Here is a 17121-nt window from a genome sequence, read left to right as displayed (position 1 = left end):
CATAAAGATGAGATAGTCTTAATGATGTGTGCTCTGCTTTGCTTTCCTCCTCACTTCCCTCCCAAAACAAATGCAATAGTCTTTCCAATTAAGCAGTTGCACAGCTAGGAAGGATTGCGTGTGTGAGTAGGTGCATGTTATTAGTTTAATTCCCAATGCTTTTACCTTTCAGATGAACAGGATGAGGAGACGGTGGCGACTGGAGGAAAGGTAACTGCAGTGATTTCATACTGAGCTTGGTGGAAACTGAAATCTTCATCGTGGCAGGCTTACCCTGTAGTGCTTTTCAAGTGATATTTAAAACCAAATTGGTCACTGGTGGAAACAGATGTAAAGTATTTTCAGATGAACATCTTTTGGATGCAAATTTTTCAAAGCTTGTGGGTTTTTTCCTTTAGATTTCAGTGCTAAATGTAGACCTTAGATGTGTTTCAGGCTGTGTAGCTAGGTACAAACACATGGACAGATGGCCAAAGTGCCATTCTTAGGTGAGCACTGTGTTTCATGCTGGGGAAAACAGCTCACAAAGAGTGACTGGGCTTCTCCACTATGGGAAATACTCTTTTGTTAGTTGCAGTTCCTTAATCCCAAGGTGTAGAATAACCCAGAACTGTGGAACTCATGCAGCAAGTATTCAGTCTGTGTTAGATTGGGAGATGTTGCTTTTATGTTCTCTCCTAAAGGCTTGTTGGTTTGGGGTTGGCTCTTTTTGGCCATGGTCTGTGTTCTATTCACTGTACTTGGAGAGGAGGAGGGGGGTGAGGGGATGAGGGGAGAACAGACTTCTTTTCTGGACAGCTGTGGTGAGGTCACTAAATAGGTTTGGAAGGTACCTTGTCTGTGGAGAATTTAGTTGCCCCAAAAGGTGCAGTGGTGATACTCTTGAAATCATGCTTCAGGGGCTGGGCTGTTTTGAACAGCCTTTTGTTTCTTTGAAGTGGGGCTGGCTTAGTAATTCAGGCAAAGAAATTAAGAAGTTAAGTTGTCTTTGGCAAGGTAAGGAGTTTGACTGTTGTGTTACAGGTACCCAAGAAACCTGAGCCAGAGGAGGCTGTAAATAGTGCCACTGCGTACTGTCCCCAAAAATCTGCACTGATTCTCAGCTTTCTGATGGGAGAGGAATGGTCCCTTCAGCCTGTTAATCCACATGGCCACTGTCATGTTTGATGTCCCTTTGTTAAAACATCTCCTATTGACTTTATTAGCAACAGTCTTCCAGAGAGACCTCTGCCCTCTGTGTTTTAGCTCCTGGGATCTGCTAGTCTAATGTCTACTGTGAAAGTTCATCAATCTTCTGTGTCTAACACAGCACATCTATACTCCATGCCTGGGTTTTCATGGCACAGTCAAAATTTGACCTTGCTATCTCTTCACGAGGTAGAATTATTGAGGACCAGCCTTAAGATGGACCAGTTGGAGGTTATCCAAGCAAAAATGTCAGTGGTCATAATTTGGTGTCTGCAGAATTGTCACGCTGTACCCTACAAGTGTCATCCAGTAAAATGAGAACAAATGACTCTGATTTCCATTAGTATTCTTTTGAGGAGTGAGGGAAGAGTGACAAGAAGTACAAGTCATCTTAACAAGGTATTGCCAAGTATGTTCTTGAGGTCTGACAACAGCTCTTAGCAGCTTTTCAATTCCTTTATTCTTTTATGGATGCACTTTCCTTCATCCCTGAGTCTCTTCCCACTGAAAGCATTTGTTTGGGGCTGTCTGCTGCACGAGGGCTGTTCATGTCTTGCTGCTTGCAGCCTCCTCACCACTGTGTTCCTTCCATGACACAGGAGGATGAAGATCCTAACAAAGGTGACCAGAGTCGATCAATTGATCCAGGTGAAGATAACGTCACAGAACAAACCAACCACATCATCATTCCCAGCTATGCATCTTGGTTTGACTACAACTGGTAAGAAAGTGATGGGGATCTGGGGATTTAGAGTTTTGCTGGTTGTTTTTTTGTAAGCCATGCGGAGAGCTGGAAGAAATTCCTGCTTTTTAGGTTTAGTTCACGCATGTGGGCTCATCTTTTCCGCCTGCAGATCTTCCTGAGCTGAGCTCTGTGGGATTTGCTACAGCCGTTCTGAAAACCAGAAGCTGGAACTTGTAGTAGATAACTTCTTGCAGTATGGCTGAGGATGGGGTCTGTACTGTTGGCATAAAGATAGCCACAGCTGGAGGCTGAACCAAACTGTGTTGCCTTGAACCAGTTGCTTAGTCTGTGTGTGCGCTCACAGCTTGAGCTGACCTAAATCCTCATGAGTAGAGCCATCCTTCACCTCGCTCCTTTGTTCTCTCCCACTTGGAGAAGCAGAAAAACCAAGGAACACACAGTGTGAACTTACAGGTGCTCCAGTTTCTTTCTGAGCAGGGAGTCTTGAGGTGCTCTGTTGCAGTGCAGGGTGAAAGGCTCCATTAACTCACTTTGTAAACGGACGACTGCCTTTGTGACTATGGGGCCTGCTGTAGGTCAGGAGAGGCAGCTCTGCAGCTCGAGCTAAGTGAGGATTCCCTGAAGTGAACGTGGATATGTCTGTGTGGTCTCTGTGCTTTGGTTCCTTTGGGATGCCTCTCCTGTGTCTGTATAGGTGCCCGGAGGCACCCATATGGGGTGTATGGCAGGCTGAAGCTTCCTGCAGATGTTTGTGTTCATAGCAGCAGCAGGAGCTGTATTGATGCTCCTGAGAGCTGCATCAGCTTGTGAAGCACAGCTACAGGACTGACACAGAAGGTCCAAAGAAACAGAATGAACTTCTCCTTGGCTCAGATGTGCCTACCTTGTGAAAGAGGACATCAAAGCATCTGTGATGTGAAAAAGGCTTTGGTTTGAGATTCTCCAAATCAGAAATGACCGGCACGTGGAGCTGACTTAGGTTGGAGGCTGAAATAAATGCACAGCTGTGAGGCTGACGTGTTTCTGTCCCTGAGCTCTGCTTCCATCCAGAGAGGTTCCTGCAGTCCTGGAGAGCAGCAGAGCTCAGCTGTGGCAGCTGCTGCTGTGCCAGAAGGTCACTTTTGGCTCATGTCAGTGTGCACAGACTGCTGCAGTCCTCCCACATTGCAAACACTGCTTCTGGTTTGAAGCAAATGGAAGAATAATTCTAACCTACTTCTCCTGAAGTGCATTCCAAGCTGCTGTGTCAGAGCATTCATTGCTGAAATTAAATTTGTAGTAAACAGATACAATTTATTTGATCCTCAATTCAGTTTCAGTGTAATCTGTCCTGCTATGGGTGACTTCACTGCAAGAACTAAATGACTTACATGCTGTAAAACCTGAGCAGTTTGTTGGTGAATCGTGCTCTTTGAGCTCTGTTCTCTGGATGGATGACAGAATGAGTGATGTTGGCGCCAAAGGACAGTTGTGTGTTTGGCTGAAAACTCAAAAGATGCAAGGGAAGAGCATTTGTTTTTATAATAATAATAGCAGTGTGTACTTCCTTTAGAAGGAGCTATTTTTCAAGGACCACTGTAGTTTTCAGATGTTGATTTGGATGAAGTGTGTGACATTCTAGGAGTTACTCTCATCATTTTCATGGAAATAAATTCTTCATTTCTGACACCTTATAAAATGGAAATCTTTTGAATGACGAAGCTCTCCTCCTTCAGGGCTGGGTGGATTAAATCCTCACAGTTTTCTCATTAAGATTTAAGAAGAAGGGTGGTACAGTCAAGGTCCAGATGGTCTGGGTGCTCATGTTGTGATTTTACTTTGCTGCCGTCACAGCCCTCATATATCACACATATCATGGGTTACACAAATGTCCTTGTTAGTATCTACTGGTGCAGTGACCCTTCATGGCCAGATTTCCTTATTTCTGCTGAAAATAAACCATCGTATCTTTAATGGCAGTACTGAATTGAAGGCTCCTGCAGGAACGCTCGGGTTTCCAAGAGAGGCCTTTGCAGTGAGTGTGCTCTCAATACCCATGGAAGGTGTGTGGAGTTCCCTGTGCAGGGGTTTAGGATTTGCCATCTGAACTTTGTGTTTTCCTTACAGCATTCATGTCATTGAGCGCCGTGCTCTTCCAGAGTTTTTCAATGGAAAAAACAAGTCCAAGACTCCTGAAATGTAAGTACAGCATGAATGTAAGAACAGCATGAGTGTCAGTGTGCAAGAGCTCAGCATGGCAAGGGAGTTCTCCATGTCCTTAATCCTTCCCTTGCTTCTCCCTGTGTGTGTGCTTAGCAGATACTGTCTGTAGGTGCATGAAAGAAAGGAGCACCTGTGACACTATGGCTTGCAGCTGGATTGTGTGTGTTACTGCAGCAGAAGCAAAAAACTTCAAATATGAAGGCAACATTTAATAGCAGTTATCAAGGAAAAATGAACTTTAGTTTTTTCAAGCAGTGTTGGAACAGACTGTTGAACATGTCTTGAACAAGGTACAGGATCCAGTATCTCCCAGAGAAATCTCTAAAAATATATCATTGAATCACAGAACGGCCTGGGTTGCAAAGTATCACAACACTCATCCAGTTCCAACCCCCTGCTGTGTGCAGGTCACCAACCAGCAGCCCAGGCTGCCCAGAGCCACATCCAGCCTGGCCTTGGATGCCTGCAGGGATGGGGCATCCACAGCCTCCTTGGGCAACCTGTTCCAGTGCCTCACCACCCTCTGGGTGAAAAATGTAAGGTACTGTGGAGCCTCAGCGACCCCCGTAGTTCTCATCCCCTTCCCATAACACACTGTGTTGCTGGGACATGAGGGCTGTGTTGAGCACTCATCACCACATTAGCTTAGGATGTAGTGTCAGACGGTGGAAGGGATTTTCCACACTACCTGTGCTGATGTCGTGGTTCCTCGAGCAGGTGATGGGTAATTCTGGAGCAGGTGAGGGCTGGAGTGTGAATGTTGGGTAGTCTGATTAAAATCAGAGAGCTGGAGCTGAGCACTGCTGAAGAGTAACACTTGTTTGTGCAGCTGTTCCAAATCCTCTCATGACTCTGTAGTTCCTAATGTGGCACTGACACCTCAGTGGAGCTCTCTTGGTTGATTCTAAGATGAAACTGAATCTGTCTCATCTCCCTGTGGGATCTGCACAGGACTTACACGTTCCTCATTCAAAATATAAGCACACTTGTTTAACCAGCTTTAGAGAAGCTGTTACAAAACAATCAAAACAGCACAACGCCAGCTGAATGCTGTTGATCTGTACATGAGATGATTGTCCTCCACTCTGGCTTGGCAATGTAAGGAGGTAAGCCAGTGGTTTTGCATCAAATGCTTGCAGTGGTTTTGCATCAAACTGTCTGCAGCAGTGTCATTCTGAGCATTAGTAACAGCACAGCTCGCCTTCCCTGAGCATTTTGTTCCAACAGCAAACTGAGTTATTCAGAGCAATCCCCGAAGGCCATTGATTAAAAGAAGGCAGGCAGCATCAGGCTCTTGAGCAGTGTGCTTTTTCTTAAAGCTGTAAACCCAAAACCTGAGAGCTCACCAAAGAAACCAGGTTGGAACTCCACTGAATGCTTGTTGACTTTGACAAAGGAACCGCGCTCATTGTGGCTGCTTCATCTTGGTAGCAACTCTTTGTCTTGCTGCAAAGCAGCGTTTGGGGCTTTAAAAACAGTTTTCTCATGAGCTGCTAAATGAAACACTTGAGAAGTCTTCTCAATACGTTGTTTTAAGTTGTGCAAAGCTGTGTGTTTTTCATACATAGCAGTTTTCCAAACTCGTGTTTTTCCTCAGTTTCTTCTTAGTGCAAATGATCAGGGGCTGCAGCACCTCCACTACGAAGACAGGCTGAGGGAGCTGGGCTTGTTCAGCATGGAGAAGAGAAGCTGTGGGGTGAATCATTGCAGCCTTCAGCACCTCAAGGGAGCCTACAGACAGGAGGGGAGTCAGCTCTTGGGAAGGAGAGATAACAGCAGGACAAGGGGAAATGGTTGGAAACTGAGGAAGAACAGATTTCAGCTGGATGTGAGGGGGAAGTTGTTTGCTGTGAGAGTGGTGAGGTGCTGGAACAGCTGCCCAGAGGCTGTGGATGCCCTGTCCATCCCTGAGGTGTTCAAGGCCAGGTTGGATGGGGCCCTGGGCAGCCTGGGCTGCTGTGAAATGTGGAGGTTGGTGGCCCTGCATTGGTGGGGGTTGGAGCTTCATGATCCTTGGGTTCCCTTCCAACCCAAGCCATTCTGTGGTTCTGTGATGGTAATCCCACCCCACGTTACTCCTGCAGCAGGTAATGCAGGCAGACTGCAGGTGGAGTTCTTGGAGCTCAATCTCTGCTCAGACATAACTGATGTTTTGTGAAGCTGCTGATCTAACCTTGAGGTAGAAATTAGAAATTAACCTTTTCAGTCTGGAGAAGGGCTGGGAGACCTCTGACACGATGAATGATTTGAGCCTGCAGTCTGTATTAGGAACTCCTCCATGTATCTGAGATGCAGAGGTAACTGTAGCTGCCATCAGCTGCCGTGTTAACAAGTGCTGGTTTGAGATTCCACTGCTGAAGGAGTTCTGTTGCCTGCCCATTCCTATTGGGCAGCTGACTTTTCTGGAGAGAGCTTGAGGACAAATTGAAGAATCATTTCCCCCTTAACCTGGTTACAGAGCAGAAGCTGGATCCAGAAATGTGGGTTTGCACTGATACAGCCTTCATGTGGAATCTCATGCTTCCTTGCTCAGTTGACAACAGAACATCACTGCTAGTTCTCTCTTTACAAGTGAAGCAGATCAGGGACTCCCCATCTCCCAGTCCCTACATTATCTTACTGCTATTTATGGGTTGCAGGAGCAGCATGTGATCTTGGCTTTGTGCTTTCCTTTTAATAAAATAACCCTCCTTCAGAATGGAAATGTCTGCCCTCCAGCTTGGTTCTCAGGCCAAACAAAGCGTTTGCAGAACCCACACAGGTTCATCCTTCTGACAGCAGGGCCTGGGGCTTGTTTCTGTCTCAAAAGGGATTTTAGCTAAATACAAGTTGACTTCATCTTTCTTGCTGATAACAAGTCACAGCTAATGGGTCGTGTCACTGTTGAAAACAGGCTCACTTCAGGATAAATGTTAGGGATATTTCTGTCTTAGGCTTCTTTCTCCACCTAGTGATGTGACCTTCACTGGAAAGTACTGAGCTTGTTTGTGCTGCCAGGAGCACAGAGAGGTGTGCTTCTCAATGCAGCTGGCACCCCACATCTCTCCAGGAGTGGTCAGAAGTGTTCCTGAATATCCCACTGAAGAGGGCTCCATCCCTGGAGGTGTTCAGGGCCAGGTTGGATGGGGCCCTGGGCAGCCTGGGCTGCTGTGAAATGTGGAGGTTGGTGGCCCTGCATTGGTGGGGGGTTGGAGCTTCGTGATCCTTGAGGTCCCTTCCAACCCAAGGCATTCTGTGAAGAAGCTCCCTTTTGTTTTCTTGCCTGCTGCACCAGTGTTCAGCACCTGGTCCCAGAGTGTTGTTCCTGCAAGTCCAGTATATAACCCATACAGAAGTGAAGATTAGGTATTTTGGCAAGAACAGGTCTTTGCAGCATCTGTCTGCTTATGTCTAGAATGGGAAACACATTGGTGTTCTTTCTCTGCACGATTTGCACTCCATACGAGCCATCTCCATCTTGAATTCTCAACAATAGGCAGAAATCTCTTTATTATAAGCTGCTTTGAACAGGTCTTTGCAGAGGATCCTGCCTGTGTTTGCTTGCAGATTTGCTTTTGTTCAATCTAATGAACAGAGCTAGCAAGTGATGTTATGGCAGTTCTTACTGTGAGCAACTTGGATTAGGAAGCGTCAGTATATTCCAGAAACACACTTAAAAAGGCTCAGCAGGGGCAGGAATGGGCTGAACCCCACAGCTTGCTCACTCTGGCTGCACTGAAGCATGGGGCAGCTGCAGTAGTGCATGGGCAGTGCTGGGCTGGGCTGGGCTCTCACCCTCTGCTTTTCAGAGACTTTTGTTCTCTAACCTTTCCCTACTGATATTTTTATATATAAAAAGTCCACATATAGAAACAGTCACATTCCATCCAGTGTACAATTTCTCTTTTACTTCTCCCCTTTTCTCTTTCTGGACTCAGAGGGCCCAAGTTGGGCTGTTTATCCTTTTTCTGCTTTACGACCAGACCCTACTGTTTCTTTTCTGCAGTCTGAGCACTTGGTCAGTGCTTGTAGTCACAGAGTGCTTTGGAGTGAGGGCAGGAAGGATGACCTGCATTGGGCTTATTTCCACCAAGGATGCCATATCTGCCCTATAGAAACTCAAAACCTAAATGTAGCAAAGCTATGTCTCCTTGTATATCCCTGATCCATGCAGCAGAGCAGCAGGAAAGGTGTACAAGTAGGTGCTTGCTTTCGTGTTCATAGTATTCATGCTGGAAGAGCAGACATATCGAGATGCTGTCCTGCTTTGTACCTCCTGGCACACCCTGTGCTGGGCTTCTGCTGGTTTTGGTTGCTGTTTGTTCTGCTAATCCAATTACAGAGAAAATCCAGAGTGAAACTTCTGTAAGAGGTGGATCATATTCAGTATATACAATAGGAATTCTACTTGCTCATGACTTTTAATATTGTTTCTTCAGTAAGAATTTACCAGAGCTGTTTACTTGTCAGCGACAAAGTTGTTTGAAGGAGATGAATCCTAAAAGACATTATAAACCTCAGTACCAGGGAAAGTTATGGAGCAAATCATCATGGGTGAGATCACATGGCATGTGCGTGGTGCCCAGGGGATCAGGCCCAGCCAGCATGGGTTCATGAAAGGCAGGTCATGCTTGACCAAGCTCATCTCCTTCTATGACTGGGTGAGCAGACTGGTAGACGAGGGAGAGGCTGTTGATGCAGTCTATCTAGACTTCAGCAAAGCCTTTGACATGGTGTCTCACAGTATTCTGCTGGGGAAACTGGCTGCCCGTGGTCTGGATGGGCATACCCATACCCTTCTTTGGGTAAGGAACTGGCTGGAGGGCTGTGCCCAGCAGGTAGTGGTTAATGGAGCTAAGTGCAGCTGGTGACCCATTACAAGTGGTGTTCCTGAGGGGTCGGTGCTGGGACCCATCTTGTTTAATGTCTTTATTGATGACCTAGATGAGGACATTGAGTGTACCCTCAGTGAGTTTGCAGATGACACCAAGTTGGGAGGTGGTGTTGATCTGCCTGAGGGCAGGGAGGCCCTGCAGAGGGACTTAGATAAGCTGGTTCGCTGGGCTGGGGTGAATGGGAAGAGGTTCAACAAGGCCAAGTGCCGGGTCCTGCACTTTGGCCACAACAACCCCATGCAGCACTACAGGCTTGGGGACGAGTGGCTGGATGAGTGTGAAGAGGAAAGGGACCTGGGGGTGTTGGTTGATGCTCGGCTGAATGTGAGCCAGCAGTGTGCCCAGGTGGCCAAGAGGGCCAGCGCCATCTTGGCCTGCATTAGAAATGGTGTGGCCAGCAGGAGCAGGGAGGTGATCATCCCCTGTACTCAGCTCTGGTGAGGCCGCACCTCGAGTGCTTGTTCAGTTTTGGGCCCCTCACTACAGGAAAGACTTTGAGGCCCTGGAGCATGTCCAGAGAAGGGCAACGAAACTGGTGAGGGGTCTGGAGCACAAGTCTTATGAGGAGCAGCTGAGGGAGCTGGGATTGTTCAGTCTGGAGAAGAGGAGGCTCAGGGGAGACCTCACTGCACTCTGTAACTTCCTGAAGGGAGGCTGTGGTGAGGAGGGGTTTGGCCTCTTCTCCCAGGCAACAAACAGGACCCAAGGAAATGGCTGCAAGTTGTACCAGAGGAGGTTTAGGTTGGACTTAAGGAAGAACTTTTTCTCTCAGAGAGTGGTCAGGCACTGCAATGGCAGCACAGGGAGGTGGTGGAGTCGCAGTCCCTGCAGTGTTCAAGAGGCGTCTGGACGAGGAGCTGTGAGATCCGGTTTAGTGCTTGTGGAAGCAGTGGTGATGGGAGGATGGTTGGACTAGAAGATCTTGCAGGTCGTTTCCAACCTTGTGATTCAATGAAACTCTGTTAGGCATCAGCATCCAACATGAGCTCTGTACCAACTCTTCCAGATACTTGGCTTACCGCAACTTCATGATCGACACCTATCGCCTGAACCCCCAGGAGTACCTGACCAGCACCGCCTGCAGGAGGAACCTGACTGGAGATGTGTGTGCTGTCATGAGGTGAGGAAACATTCATCTTTCGGCCATTGCTTTCACTAGAAGAAAAGGAAATAGGGCTGCTTTAGCAGTGAAAATGCCCTGCTAGACAAGATAGGTGTGGGCAGTAGAATGGGCAGTTTGAGTTGGGAGGGACCCTTAAAGGTCATCTAGTCCAGCTCCTCTGCACTGAACAGGGACATCTACAGCTAGGTCAGGTTGCTCAGAGCCCATCCAGCCTGACCCATCCATCCTGTAGTCATGGTGCTGTTTCATCAGCAGTCTGTGCGGCCTATTCTTATAACCATAGTATGTTATGCTGTCCTTTATTTGGGATACTCTGGGTGCTCAATGAACCTACAGAGTTGGGATCTTAACCTTTAGTGTCTGCTATTTATTAAGCATGTGGAGTTCTTTTCAGAATTCCTGGGTTTGTAGTTCAGTTTTGCTGGTTTTATCTTTTTCATCAGTCTTAAGTTGTAAGGTGCAGCAGAGCCCTAAAATCTCAGAAGTGACTGATGGTAGATCCAATGAAGAACAGCTTCAGATAGGTGAGAGAAGAAAGAAGGGGGCTGTGCAGCCCTGACATTGGTATGATATCTGCAGATGGCTCCACGTGTGCAGCTCTAGCTTTGCTTCATCTTTAATTAAATGTCCTGTTGTTCTGATACCATTTTATATTTTAGGTATCATGCTGAAGTGATAGTCAGGTCCACACAGCGTGTAATATTTATTGCTCTTGTGATCAGTGAAGATCTGTGGGAGCTGATGAGCCTATCTGATCCAACACCAAAGCCTATTCCTTGGCTGTCTTTGCAGTCTTGCTTTGTTTCTTAAGATATGGATTTGTCCTTTTGTTTCAGAGTGCATGCCTTTCTGGAGCAGTGGGGTCTCATCAACTACCAGGTGGACCCGGAGAGCCGCCCCATGGCCATGGGCCCTCCTCCCACCCCTCACTTCAACGTGCTCGCTGATACGCCCTCCGGCCTCATGCCTCTGCACATCCGCACGCCGCAGGTGAGCCCTGCACTGCCCTGGGGATGGGAGGTAGCAGCTCTGCTCAGTGTCATGCAGGGGGATAATGTCTGCACGTGTCGCTCGTGGAAGATGTTCATGAGCTCAGAAATGGGCCTGTTGAGTCATATCATATCATATCATAGAATGGCCTGGGTTGCAAAGGAGCACAGTGCTCATCCAGTTCCAACCCCCTGCTGTGTGCAGGTCGCCAACCAGCAGCCCAGGCTGCCCAGAGCCACATCCAGCCTGGCCTTGAATGCCTGCAGGGATGGGGCATCCACAGCCTCCTTGGGCAACCTGTTCCAGTGCCTCCCCACCCTCTGTGTGAAAAACTTCCTCCTCATATCCAACCCAAACCTCCCCTGTCTCAGTTTAAAACCATTCCCCCTTGTCCCATCACCTTCCACCCTCATAAACAGCCGTTCCCCCTCCTGTTTATATGCTCCCTTCAAGCACTGGAAGGCCACAGTGAGGTCTGCCTGGATCCTTCTCTCCTGAGCAAGTCCTGCACTGTGTGCAGCTGATGCTGTGTAGAGGCATCTCCATAAGTCATTGTGTTGAGCTGTTTTGTTGGTTCTGTGTTCTGCTCAATATTTGTCTGAAAACTTGGGATACCTTTCAGCTCCTGACCCTCTGTCCTTCCTTTCATGTTTGTTCACAGATTCCAGCTGCTCAGCAGATGCTGAGTTTTCCTGAGAAAAACAAAGAGAAACCCACTGACCTGCAGAACTTTGGACTTCGCACAGACATTTACTCAAAAAAGACTTTAGCAAAGGTAAGTGCATTTGGATTTCTGTTCCCCTGTGGCTTCTATTAAGCATTCTTCCTCAGTTGTCCTTCTCTAGATGACAGTGAAATGACCTGTTACTCTTAGATTCCCACTTTAGATCTCACACTGAGATACCTCTGTATTCATGTTGGATACACAGTTTTGTGGAGAGGACCATGTGCCTGTCCCAAACTATTCAGTGCTGTCAGTCTGCAGACACTGACTTCATGTTATCCTTATTTGATATTTTGATTTCAATTAAAATGCTCTGAAGTCAGTCAGGTGTCAAATAATTCAGTACAGAACCAAGAATCTTTCAGCAGAGTTTTGAGTACAGAACTGAGAATCACTCAGCAAAGTGCAAAGTTTGGCACTTGGGCTGGAGGAATCCTGGGCATCTGTACAGACTGGAAGGAGCAATCCTTGAGAGCAGCCCTGCAGAGAAGGACTGGGGATCTTGATGGATGAAAAACTGACCATGAGCCAGCAGTGTGCTCTTGTAGCTTGGAAAGCCAATGGTATCCTGGGCTCCATCAGCAGAGGGGTGGCCAGCAGGGACAGGGAGGTGATTGTCCCTCTCTGCTCTGCCCTCATAGGGCCCACACTGCAGCACTGCATCCAGGTCTGGGGCCCCCAGTACAAGAAAGACAGGGAGCTGTTGGAGAGGGTCCAGAGGAGCCACAAAGATGATCAGGGGCTGCAGCACCTCCACTACAAAGACAGGCTGAGGGAGCTGGGCTTGTTCAGCATGGAGAACAGAAGGCTGTGGGGTGAATCATTGCAGCCTTCAGCACCTCAAGGGAGCCTACAGACAGGAGGGGAGTCAGCTCTTGGGAAGGGGAGATAACAGCAGGATAAGGGAAATGGTTGGAAGTTGAGGGAGGGCAGATTTCAGTTGGATGTGAGGGGGAAGTTGTTTGCTGTGAGAGTGGTGAGGTGCTGGAACAGCTGCCCAGAGAGGCTGTGGATGCCCCGTCCATCCCTGAGGTGTTCAGGGCCAGGTTGGATGGGGCCCTGGGCAGCCTGGGCTGCTGTGAAATGTGGAGGTTGGTGGCCCTGCATTGGTGGGGGGTTGGAGCTTCATGATCCTTGAGGTCCCTTCTATAGAGCTTGGTTCTCTGTCACATTCCATGGAATGACATTTTTGCTTCACCAATTCACCAAACCATCACCAAATTCATAAATCTTTTCATGATTCTAAACTCTAGTTCTGTTCACATGCATCTTTAACAAAAAATCTGAGCGGATTTATGAGCAGAAGTTCATTTCTCCCCTTGTTTAGCATGTCTGTGGCAGCTGTTTTAGCAGCCTGCATGAGAGCTGAGCAGGAGCAGGATGGATCCTTGGACTCGCATTCTCTGTGGGTTAACGAGCTAATAGGACACACTTTCATTTCTGTGTGGTTTTACACAGAGATGTGCAATCTAGGCAATGTTTTTTTATAAGCAGGTGGTAACCTGCTTTTGTCTTCATTTGATGTGTAATAGATGAGTGACTGTAGGTAAGCTTTGTCAAGGAGTTCTTCTAGGAAATCTGAGGAGGTAACCACAAGATCTGGGAGCTGTAACCCTTGGAGCAACCAATTGCTAAAGGCATTGATTTTGTTCCAACGACTGCTGCTGTCTTTTCAGATAATTCACCTTTTTTTTTTCTAATTAAAAAAAAAAAAAACAAACACCCAATGTGTGCAAATGTGCAGGAAGGCACTTCCCAGCTTGTTTTAACTATAAAAACAAAGCATGTGAACTGAATGTGTCTATGGGATAAGCAGGGGTTTGTTTGCTGTAGTGGGAATGTTGTGGAAGGTGGATATCTGAGTGGGTCAGGTAACAGATTCTTCTCCTTCCATTATTATTGTTTTAAAGTTCTGCACAAAGAAATTGGTATTTCATGTTTTCCTTATCTTTTGTAGAGTAAAGGTGCCAGTGCTGGAAGAGAATGGACAGAGCAGGAGACGCTTCTGCTGTTAGAAGTAAGTTCATGGGGGAAAATTGAAGGCCAGGAGACAAAGCCATGCAGGATGTTATGCATTAAGGAAAATGGACATGTAGGTTTAGTAGTTTTTTTCAAGTTGAGGTGGGTGACAGTGACATCCTTTTGCTGGAGCTGTTTACAGCGGGAAGCAATGCTGAGACCCAGCAGCTGGAGGGATGGGTGGTGGAGTTATGTGTGTGCACGAGGCTGTCTGCTTTTGCTGTGGCTTTTGGGCTGGTAAAAGGTTGCAGTTCTCCCTTGAAGCTGTATCTCTTTCTTTGACCATCATCTCTACAAGAGCACTGCTGCTACACAGATAGAGTGGAAGCATCTGTGTGCTGAGGGGACGTCGTGTTCTGTGAGGTTCACTTCTTTTTGATTGTAGCTGCAACCCAGAAATTAAATGCTTAGGAATGTTTGCACAAAGTCCAGAGCAGATCTTGCAGTGCAGGGGGGTCTTTGCATTGAGCAGCACTTAGCAGCACACCGTGCCCTTCAAGGAATGCTTTATCTGCACCTAAGAACATTGTGAAGTTCTCTGGATCTTTACAAGCTCTCCAGTAAGCCATAACACGTTACAGGGAACTGCAAACAGCCGCTTTGGAAGTTGAATTATTGAACGCACAGATTGTTTTCCTGTGCTTTGCCTATTAGTAAAGGAAGCTTTTTATTTGGTAGCCCTTTAATCCAGCACGTTAATTCATTCCAGGTGTGGGTGTCAGTCTCTCACTGCTCCATGCCTTCCTACCAGCCTGGGGAAGGACTTTGCTTATGGGAGAAAACAGTGAAGATACGGCGTTGTGACAGGGCTTATCTTGATGTGCTGGCTTCTTTTACTCCTGTTATTAATATTAAATGTTTGTACCTTACACTCACACATAGCAAGCAGCAACCTAATGAAATAGTCCAGACAGCGTATCCATTTTTCTTTTAGAAAAACAAACAAAGTCTTGAGATTGCAAATGTATTTAATGTGAGTTTCAATTATTAATGTTCTCATTCTTCGTGGATTTAACCTATGAATAAATCAGTAAAGAGAGAATACCAGTTCAAGCATAAGTAATGCAGCTGTAACAAGGCAGCTCAGTCCAATTAAATCCTCAGGGCAGCTTTGGGCAAATGTATGTGTGGTGCAGTTCCAAAGAATAAATGGTATCTAAAATAACTATCTAAAATAATGCCCAACCTTCCTCCTGTTGGCTGAGCAATGGGGAGGGGTTGGGTTTCCCTCCCTGCCCCACTGCTCTGCCTCTCTGTGGTGTTCCAGAGCTCTCAGCTATTTCTAGTAAGAGAACAGAAATCTAACAAGGAGTGAAGGAGAGTGAGTAAAAAGCTGCTGTGTGGCTGTGAAAAGCAGAGCTCGATCTAATATGCTAGAGTGGTTGCAGTGGGGAAGCAATGACACGTAGCTAGATGGATTTAGGGGAAGTGGAACGAATGCTGAATGTGGAATAAATCCTTCCCCATGAGTCTGACCCAGTGAACTGAGCAGTGTCACATTGCTTTAAACACTGCAGCAAGGTTGGGAGGAGGCTGGGAGAGCAGATCCTGAGCAGTTTGGGAACTTCAGTTCCAGAGAAGCTTGTCTGATCCACATCATTCTTCTGTTGAGCTTTTAAAGCCCCTCCTCGTTGTCTGCTCTGTGGCTGCAAGGTCCTGCGCTGTTCTTTTCCCCCAGGCTCACCTCAGCAGGAGCACAGCTTCCCTGTGCAGGGGCTGGCCCATCACACTGAGTTACGTGGTGCAGTGGGCATGGTGGTGATGGGCTGACTTAGACTTAGTGACCTCAGTGGTTTGTTCTTACCTTAATGAATCTGTGCTCCTGCTTGCTGAGGGAAATTCAGGGGTCACAGGGAGACGGGTGGAGAGCAGGAGGGCTTTGTCTTCTGCACTACATCGTACCTGCAGGTGTGTGCCATGAGAAGCCCATGGCAGCTGGGATTTGCCACAAAGATGCTCAGAGGGCTGCAGCATCTCCACTACAAAGACAGGCTGAGGGAGCTGGGCTTGTTCAGCATGGAGAACAGAAGCTGCGGGGTGAATCATTGCAGCCTTCAGCACCTCAAGGGAGCCTACAGACAGGAGGGGAGTCAGCTCTTGGGAAGGGGAGATAACTGCAGGACAAGGGGAAATGGTTGGAAGCTGAGGGAGGGCAGATTTCAGTTGGATGTGAGGGGGAAGTTGTTTGCTGTGAGAGTGCTGAGGTGCTGGAACAGCTGCCCAGAGAGGCTGTGGATGCCCCGTCCATCCGTGCAGGTGTTGAAGGCCAGGTTGGATGGGGCCCTGGGCAGCCTGGGCTACTGTGAAATGTGGAGGTTGGTGGCCCTGCATTGGTGGGGGTTGGAGCTCCGTGATCCTTGAGGTCCCTTCCAACCCAAGGCATTCTGTGATGCTGTGGTTATCATGGGGATCCTCCATGCTCTCATGATGCAATACTTAGATCCAGTGTGGCTCTTCTCTTGCCCTGAATTACTGCTGGGACACCCAGCAGCTTGCTGTGAAAGGGTGCACAAACAGCTTCCCTTTATTTCTGTTGTACTGCTCAGTGTAAGTAAAAACCAAGTAGACTTCCAAGCCAATTACATTGAGAGCCACTGTCCCAGGGGGTGTTCCTGAGCCATGGGGATGTGGCACTGGGGGATGTGGGCAGTGGGCAGGGGGGTGTGCTGGGCTAGGGGATCTCAGAAGTCTTCTCCAGCCACAGTGATTCAGTGATTCTCTAAATATTTATTATTTGTAACAGTAGTAATCAATTAGTTTCTCCAAAACTAACAGACGTGTGTCATAGTTGTTAAATTCTTTATTGAGGCTTTGTTTAAGTAGTTCTGACAGTGACTGGAATGAAGAGTTACGACATCACTGATTTAATCTGGAAGGCATTACTTTGTCAGGTGGCTTACCTAAATAACCTGAATGCTAACCTGAATGCTTACTAATAAACTAATGAGTATTTGCTCGTAAACCTGTCTCTTTTGGCTTTGTGATATAGGATGTTTTTGATAATGGATGCCCCATCCCTGCAGGCATTCAAGGCCAGGCTGGATGTGGCTCTGGGCAGCCTGGACTGCTGGATGGTGACCCTGCACATAGCAGGGGGTTGGAACTGGATGAGCGTTGTGGTCCTTTGCAACCCAGGCCATTCTGTGATTTTCTTTTTTTCCTGGTATATTGGTCTGATGCTCTTTCATTTTCCTAACATCTGCTAAATGGAGGAGTCGGACTTCACCATCATATACAGTACACATATGTGAAATAAATGTGTTTCTGCCCCAAAGAGCTCAGTGCATTAAGGCAC

General features: G+C 47.3%; 1 protein-coding gene across 1 annotated transcript in view; it reads left to right on the top strand.

The window, feature by feature from the left end:
- The window catches only part of SMARCC1 (SWI/SNF related BAF chromatin remodeling complex subunit C1), a 70586-nt gene that overhangs the window by 25259 nt on the left and 28206 nt on the right, over window positions 1–17121 (top strand). Inside the window, exons 13-19 of the mRNA XM_090143287.1 lie at window positions 173–210; window positions 1788–1909; window positions 4001–4072; window positions 9977–10090; window positions 10930–11083; window positions 11745–11858; window positions 13765–13824. Of these exons, the coding sequence (XP_089999413.1) occupies window positions 173–210; window positions 1788–1909; window positions 4001–4072; window positions 9977–10090; window positions 10930–11083; window positions 11745–11858; window positions 13765–13824 (674 nt within the window). The remainder of the gene's footprint in view (window positions 1–172; window positions 211–1787; window positions 1910–4000; window positions 4073–9976; window positions 10091–10929; window positions 11084–11744; window positions 11859–13764; window positions 13825–17121) is intronic.

This window comes from Phasianus colchicus, chromosome 6 (genome assembly GCF_987193195.1).
Source record: "Phasianus colchicus chromosome 6, bPhaCol1.hap1.1, whole genome shotgun sequence".
In the NCBI taxonomy this organism is placed as follows: Eukaryota; Metazoa; Chordata; class Aves; order Galliformes; family Phasianidae; genus Phasianus; species Phasianus colchicus.
This window is presented reverse-complemented; position numbering and strand designations above follow the sequence as displayed.